Source organism: Pteropus vampyrus, unplaced genomic scaffold, assembly GCF_000151845.1.
Source record: "Pteropus vampyrus isolate Shadow unplaced genomic scaffold, Pvam_2.0 Scaffold496, whole genome shotgun sequence".
NCBI classification, from domain to species: domain Eukaryota; kingdom Metazoa; phylum Chordata; class Mammalia; order Chiroptera; family Pteropodidae; genus Pteropus; species Pteropus vampyrus.
Window position 1 is genome coordinate 46,559 of NW_011889277.1, and position 7,749 is coordinate 54,307.

Genomic DNA, 7,749 nt, shown 5'->3' on the forward strand with positions numbered 1-7,749 from the left:
AGCCCCTGGCACCTCGGTTGGCACCGGGTGGAGAGCACTAGCACCTGTCACCGTGCCGTCCCTAAGTGCCTGAGGTTCTGACTTCTTGCCTCTGGTGACCGCCCCCACAAGGGCCTCCAAGACACTCCCTGGCCCCGTTCCTGTGTGAGGAATGAGGTGGGAAAAAGACCTGGGCTCTCTCATGTCAATTTTGCTTCTTGAGATGGAAGACCTCCATGTGGAAGGTGGAGTGGCGGCCTCAGCCATGTTGCCAGCTCTGCCTTCTGGTTCCCCCTGGCGCCCCGACCGAAGGATCGCCCTGGAGTCCTGTTTTTGTTTGCCTATAAGCAGCTGCTCTGGTGTCACAAACTGCCTATGACTGGACCTCCCCACCCAGGATGAGGGGCTGGGCAGGCACCGGAGGTCACTGATCTCCCAGAGATCACTCACTCCTGACGACGGGGCTCAGCCCCCTGCCCCGCCCCAGAGCAGGACTCACTCGAGCTCTCGCTGCGCTGGGAGCCCCTGCTCTTGCCGCCCTTGTCCTTGCCGCCCTTGGTGCAGGCGGCCAGCTTGGTGGGGATCTGCTGCTGCACGGCCGCCTGCCTCTGGATCTGGTTGGTGGCGCTGAGCAGCTGGATGGGCACGTCGCTCTTTGCCGGCCGGCTCTCAGCTGGGGCGCTGTCCCGGCGAGCCACCTCGGGGCGCTCGGGGTACTCGGGTCCAGTGGTGGACAGCAGCACGCTCCCCCGGGGCCCCAGGCCTTTGGCGAGGGCGGCAGGCCCTTCCAGCCCTTCCCCGTTGAAGCTGGGGGGGTGGCTTGGGGGCTGGGCCTAAAAGAAGGACAGAAGTCACATCTGGGTGGTGGCTCCTCCTGCAAGGCCCCCCTCCCCGGGCCCACAGGGAGCACTCTTCCTAGCACCACCCACCGGGCTCCTGGCCTCTCGGCCTCTCAGCTGGGGCAGGGGTCTGATTTGGGGACAGAGCCTGGTGCTGCCTGAAAGAGATGCCATTCGTTGCCGGTCACACCAACACACACGACCGTGCTTGCACCCCCACATGCACATGCATGGTTACACTCACAGATTCTCACGCCCACACACGTGCTTCTGCAGTGCGCCCACGTTGACAGACCACTCTCCCGTGCTCACCTCCGCGGGCATCTCGGGTGGCAGCGCTCCGGGGGCCGTGTTCTGCTTCTTGAGCCGCCGCAGCAGCTCCAGCCGCTCACGCTCACGCTCCACCGCACGCTGGGCCTCGCGCAGCCGCTCCAGGTCGTGCTGGTAGGCCTGGCGCTGCTGCTCCAGCTCGGCGCGCTCCTGGCTCAGCCGCTCCTGCAGCTGCACCACCTCGCTCTGGCGCTGCTGCAGCCGGGCTGAGGCCAGGTCCAGCTCCTGCTGCTGGCGCGCCCGCTCGCGCTCCCAGCGCTGCTGCTCCAGCCGCAGCTGGCTCTGCAGCTTCTGCACGCCCGCCAGCTCCTCCCGCTGCTTCTCGAAGTTGCGCTGCCGCTCCTGCTCTAGCAGCAGGTTTCCGCGTGTTGACTGAAGCCGGAACTGCTTCTCACGCTCCTGGATGGCAGCCCTCTGCATCTCCACGTAGCTGTCCTGCTGGGCGATGACCGCCTGGGGGAGGGGACTGCTGAGTGGCTGTGCTCCCCGCCCCCTGCCCCAGATCCCAACCTCAGTAAGGAGAAGGGCAGTGCAGCCTGTCACTCCCCTCCAAGCCGCTGTACCTGGAGGCTGAGGAGCAGCTGGGACAATGTCTGGATCCGCTGGACAAGCTGTGGAGAGGGAGAAAGAGACATGCTTGTTCTCTGCCTGAAGCTTTATCAGGTGTGCATGCCAGTCCCCGGGGAGATGGACAAGCCCGAGCCTACCTCCGACTCCAGGATGGTGGGCAGACGGGGGCCCGGCTCGGCGCCCAGAGCCTCCGCCTGTGGAGACAAGCGTCAAAGCAGAGTTTCTAAGGGCCAATCCAACACAAGTGAGACCAGACACTCCCATGGCACGGGACAGGCCCCGTCTGGTCATCTGACTTGTGTGAGTCTTGGTGTCTAAAAAATGAGGCTGCAGGTGGCTCCAGAAGGTGAGAGGGCAGCTGTCATGGGCCCAACCGTGTGGGAGGCCTGGAGGTTAGGTGGGCCTGGACAGAGCGACGGTTACAGGCAGCCAGCCTTGGACTCTAGCCCACCTCCTGGCCCTGCTCGACCCTGGTGCCTGGCAAGGCGGGGACTTTTGCGTCAAAGGGGAGGAAGCAGCCAGCGTGACTTTGGCATCCGTGGGTGCGGAGACAACGAAAGCTTGTGGTCTCTATATGGTGTTTCTCCCGTTGACGAGGCCATGGCTTCTGCCCTGAGCTCGTCCCCTCCCTGGCCTCCCACCATTCCTGGGGCCTGCAGGGAGAAACATGGAGGCTCTCCTGCCTGTACATTAGCCTGGGACACGAAGGGCACTTGTTGCTATTTGCCACAAGACAGAAATACTGGACGACCAGAATGCACGCTGTTTACACTTGCAAAGGACAATTAACAGAACCTGACCTGACTCTGTACTGAGCTCAGGAATGTCCAAACCAACGTACCGTCTGCGTTGCTTCCTCAGGAGCCCCGGAGGTGTCGCCGAGCCTCGCATCTGGGCTGCTCATGGGGTCCTGCCAGTCTTGGGGACTGGGGTCAATGCTGCCCATCTTCTTCTTAAAACTGCCATCTGAAACCCCAAGCCAGGCATGTGAGGATGCTGAGGTCCCACACGGGTCTATAAGCTCTATCCCAGCCCGGGTAGGAAATTGTGGCTAGGTTGCTGGTGGCATTTGCGGCACAGATACCAGCAAGAGCGGGTCAAAACACGACCAGCACTTGGAAGGTTCCGGAACCCTGACCACGAAGAGTTTACAGAGACTGAAGGGAAACAGCAGGAGGGGTGCCAAACGGCAAATGCCCGGCTTTGTCCAGGATGCTGCGGGGGGAAATCAGAAGGAACTGAACCTCTGGCTGCTGACCCTGACCCTCCCCAGGAGCCCTGCCCCGGGTGGGTGCACCACTCACTCTTGCCAGGGCCGCTGGCGCTGTCGTAGCCCCCCAAAGTCTCTGCCCTGTGGCGCAGGCCCGTGGAGCCGCCCCCGTCTCCTGCCTGGCTGTCGGTGCTGCCCAGTCTCCTGCAGATCAGGCTCTGGATGTCCTCGACTACGGAAAAAGACAGGAGGGACCCAGTTACCCCCAGAGCCACGCCGACGGTGTAGGTGTGGTGGGGCCCAGGCAGAGGTCTGTGGGGCACTGGTCACCCATTCCCAATTGCCTGACATGGGAACTCAGCCCCACTGAGCCTGTGTGCTCCCTGCACAGGTACTGCGACCAGGACAGGCCAATCTGAGTTTATAGGAGGCCAGCTCGTGGGGCAGCACATGGACAGGGCGTCCCAGGCCCTGGGCCTGAGTATGTGCTGGGTCTAGTAGGGAACTCGGTGTGGCCATTGCTTATGTGACAACAGTCATACAGAATGTCGGGGGCCATGGGCGGGCATCCTTGGGGACAGGGCTGGTCACACAAAGTGCTCTAAGACAGTCAGGCTTTGGCCAGGTGAGGAGATAGGGAGAACATTCCAGGCTGAGGCACAGGACATGAGAGGACCTCAGGGGCCAAGGACAATGGCCAAATGGGAGAAATGGGAGGAAGGACACTGCTGTGGCTAGGGGAAGCAAGGCTGAGTGGGGACAGTCTACGTGGGTCCCCTCTGCTCTGTTCTCTTCACTCTGAAGGAAAGCTCTGGAGGCAGGGCTGTCTTGTTTGCTGCTGAAAGAGGGGTGCTGCTGTCCCTCCGAATGAGCAGAGGCTGCCTGGCCTGACACGTGCCCTGACCAGCATGGCGCTCGGCAGCTGCATGGAGGCTGCCAGGTGCTCTGGTGTGTGAAGTGGGCTGGACAGGGTGCACACGGGGTGGGCAGGCCACCTACCGGCCGGCACCCTCCTGGGGCTGCTGGTGCATCTTCTCGCTAGATGTGGGGTTCAGGCCCAGGGCTGCTCCAGGGAGGGCTGCTGGGTCCAGCAGGCCTCTAACGACCCACCAAATGTGTACGTGTGCCTTTTTCTAGATATAGCATCAGTAACACACTTCTTAGAAAGAGAGGAAGCTCTTGAATGTGGGGAACACATTCTCCTTTAAGTCTTGGGGGCCGGCGTGGTGCCTTGCACACAGTAGGCCCTGGGAAGTGTTTGTCGACTGTGAGAGAAGGTGCTTTATAACTGGAACGAGGGGGACACACCGGCTTGTGTCTAAGGACCCTCTGGCTCTGGTTGGCGCCAGTGCATGGGCCGCGCTGCTCCGGCTGCCCACTGGACAGAAGTGTGACCTGAACAGGGGGTGAGTCGGCCACCCTGGGCTGTGTGCCTAGCCTGGAGCCCCTCGAGGCCACCCAGGAAGGGCTGTGGCTTGGGAGGGGGGCAGCACTCCACGAAGACCCTGGGGCGAGGTGACTCACTCTCGGTCATGGCCGACTTGAGGATCAGCTCCCCTTGTAGGTTCTCTGGGGCGTCCCCTCCTCGGAAGAGGAGTCGTGGCTGAGGCGCGTCTTCTAGCCCGCTCATCTCGGCCATCTCCAGGTAGATGTGCTGCTTCTCGCTGAGGCTCTGAGCAATCTGCTGGTCTTTCACATTCAGTCGCTCTGCAAAGCCAAGTGCCGGTGGCAGTCACTCTTGTGTGCCTGTTCTCCAGGAGCCGGTGCTGGGGGGGCCCTTGCAGGGCGAGGCTGGCCTCCCATGATCCCCGCTGACCCTACCTTCCTGAGATGCGAGGGCCTGGCCCTGCCTTCCTTCCGATGGCTTCCCCCAATCGTAAATCTCAAACCCAGTGGGGTGTGGTGAGACCCTAACAGGCCGATTTATTAGTTTAGGACAAACTGAGAGCCCTGAGACTTAGTTTTCTAATCCTGAAAGTCACCCTTCAGCCATTTAGGCTGAACTGCTTCTTACAAGTCTCCTGGTTTTATGCTTTGGCTGCTGTGATTATGACTTAGACTTTCTCACGGGGGAGTGTTAAGTATAGCTCACCACATTCACTTAAATGACTGAACCTTCTTACCGGTTCCGATCATTTTCCACTAGATTTTATTGCAGGCGAATAATCATGTCATATGCAAAAAACAATTCTGTCACTTCCTTTCCAACTACATCTTCCTTCTGTCTTCCCCCATATGACCTGGCTGGACTTTCCAGGAAGAAGATAATAATGAAGAGTGGGCGGACGTGTTCGTCTCCTGACTTTTCGTGGGGGTGTCCCTGACGTTCCACAGTTAAGGGTGAGTTCAGCTTTTGATCCAAGATGGAAAAGAATATCTCGATAAAGAAAATATTTCTGTATTTCTAACTCACTCAGAGTCTTGTTGGGAATGACTGACAAATGTACATTACTGTACGACGCTGTGGCATCCGTGCAGGACACATATTTCATTACCGTCCAGAGAAAACAAAGAGTTAGGATGGGATGAAATGAATAGATGAAGACTACGTTAGGATTATGCTTTCGGGGTCCACCCTTTCTTTTGAACATCTAAAAAAATTTTTCCCTTCTTTTTTTAATTTTTTATGCCTACAACATCTGGTCTTCCTAGTTGGTCTCCCCTCCAAGTACTAATCAGGCCCGACCCTGCTTAGCTTCCCAGATCAGACAGGATAGGGCTTGTTCAGGGTAGCATGGCAATAGACTTCTTTTGGACATTTTTATTAATACCTTCAAATGTGTACCTCCCCACAAAGAGAAGTAAAATACATACTACCTAATTCTATGTACTTATTGCTAACGTTACTCAACTGAAAATAATGCAGCTAGTGAGAGAGGAAAGCTGATTGAGACCATAAGCACTAGGAAATATGCTTGGCAATGACCTTGCTGAAATCTCACAGGATTCTGTGAATAGCACAATGTGTTACATCTGCACATGGACTATTACTCAGCCATAAAAAAGGAAATTCTGACACCTACTACAATGTGGATAAACGTTGAAAATATCATGCTAAATGAAAAAAAGGCAGATGCAAAAGGACAAATATTTCATGAGTCCATTTATATGAGGTCCCTAGAATAGCCAAATTCGTGGAGATAGATGATAGATTAGGAGTCCCCAGCAGCTGAGGGAAGGACGGGGCGCGGCTGCCAATGGAGACGGGGTTTCTTTTTCGGGTGATGAAAATAGTCTAAAACTGACTGTGGTGCTGGGGTGACCGTGGTGATGGTCATGATACTGTGATGAGAGCCTCTGCACAGGACACTTTAAATGGCTGAACTGTATGGGGCAAAGCTTAGAACCCCGGCCACAAAGCCAGGGCTGGCTGGGTCTCTCTGGCTCTAGCAGGAGGACCTATCGCGATGGGATGTGACTTGGAACTCCTCCCTGGGAAGGGAGCAGCGTGCGTGGCAAAGCAATTGTGTTTGGCAGGGGCTCAGGGGCCCTGAATGCCACCCTCGCCCCCTCCCACGCGCCCTCCAGCAGACCACTACTTCATGACAAGCTCCACTGCAAACACCCACAGAACTGCGGGACACGAGGCAGCCCCCGGCAAAATGCCTGGTCACGTGGGTGGTGATTTGCCCACTCCATGGCCAATCCCGATGGGACAGAGCAGGAATGTCACTGGTGGGCCCAGGGCCTGCTGCCTAAGGAGTGCTCTATGGGGCCACTGTCACCACCACAGAAGGGGCGTGTGTGGGCGCGAAGGTCTGGGCTGACCCCCCTCACCTTGGAAGTCCCTCAGCCTCATGGCGCGGGCCTCAACCACTTTCCTCTCTTCTTCGGCCTCACTGAAGGGCCCCTCCTCCTCGTCTGGACAGCTGCGGGGAGAGGGGACAGAGGAGTGACAATGCCTTATGGGCTGGCTGGCCTCCAAAATGGATACTAAGTTTGTCTCCAGAACCGACTGAGAGTGTCTCATTTTGTGATAGATTTAGCTTGTTCATGGTAGCCACGAGTTTTAAATGCCTGCTCACCACCTAGAGGAGGAGGTTGGGGATAGTTCATTTCTTGGGGACCTGCTGGCTACAGGAGACTGCAAGCCTAGCAGAGCTGAAGTTGAAGGTGGCAGAAGCTCCAAGCTAAAGGCTTTGGGAGGGTTCTGGGTAGAGAGGGAGCGGCAGTCTGGCTGGGCATGGGGCCTGGTCCCCCTTGCCGTCTGTCAGATAGACAGGGAGCCGGATGTGACGCAGAACCACAGGGCTGAGGTCCTGAGGGGTCCTTTGGCCCGAGGGGGAAGGACAGGACGCCATGACCTGCTCTAACAGATCTGGCCCTAGATGGGGCAGATGGGGACAGCCATGTGTCAGGTGGAGTGTCCCACCGCTATAGAAGGTTAGAGTTGCCTAGCCTCAGGTCCCCTGGCCAGAGACGCTGAGACCTTTTTAGTATCTGATAAGGTGAGCCTTTGTCAGATGGAGCTGGAAAGGAGCCACCTGTCCCCTTTAGATGAAGGATGGATAAAGCACCAAGGTGGAACAAGGGGAAGGATAGGCAAAGGGGTCTCCTGTCTGCCTGCGGTCTCCAGCTCTCTCAGGCACTTTAAGGTCACAGCCAACTGGTCAACCAACAAAGCCAAGGGCAAAATGGCCAGTGGAGTGGACATAGGCCCGCATACCTCTCGACCGCCCTTCGGATGTGGGCCATCCAGGCATTTCTCTCCTCCTTGGAGCTGGTGTGCATCTCGTACATCTCGGGTCCCTGCAGGGAGGCGCTGATCAGGAACATGGCTTTCTCCTCGTTGGCCACTTCCCTCACGATGAGTTTTTGTAA

The 7,749-nt window shown here is 57.6% G+C and overlaps 1 protein-coding gene and 1 pseudogene across 1 annotated transcript in view; both read right to left on the reverse strand.

Annotated features, from left to right (window-relative positions):
* Positions 1–27: 27 nt before the first annotated feature.
* Positions 28–7,749, reverse strand: part of ARHGEF18 (Rho/Rac guanine nucleotide exchange factor 18) — a 65,502-nt gene continuing 57,780 nt past the window's right edge. The window contains exons 14-22 of the mRNA XM_023524824.1: positions 7,595–7,745; positions 6,706–6,797; positions 4,453–4,635; positions 3,023–3,160; positions 2,560–2,684; positions 1,856–1,912; positions 1,712–1,759; positions 1,131–1,601; positions 28–812 (exon numbers count right to left, since the gene is read on the reverse strand). Of these exons, the coding sequence (XP_023380592.1) occupies positions 426–812; positions 1,131–1,601; positions 1,712–1,759; positions 1,856–1,912; positions 2,560–2,684; positions 3,023–3,160; positions 4,453–4,635; positions 6,706–6,797; positions 7,595–7,745 (1,652 nt within the window). The 3' untranslated portion in view covers positions 28–425. The remainder of the gene's footprint in view (positions 813–1,130; positions 1,602–1,711; positions 1,760–1,855; positions 1,913–2,559; positions 2,685–3,022; positions 3,161–4,452; positions 4,636–6,705; positions 6,798–7,594; positions 7,746–7,749) is intronic.
* LOC111732828 lies at positions 5,556–5,674 on the reverse strand (annotated as a pseudogene).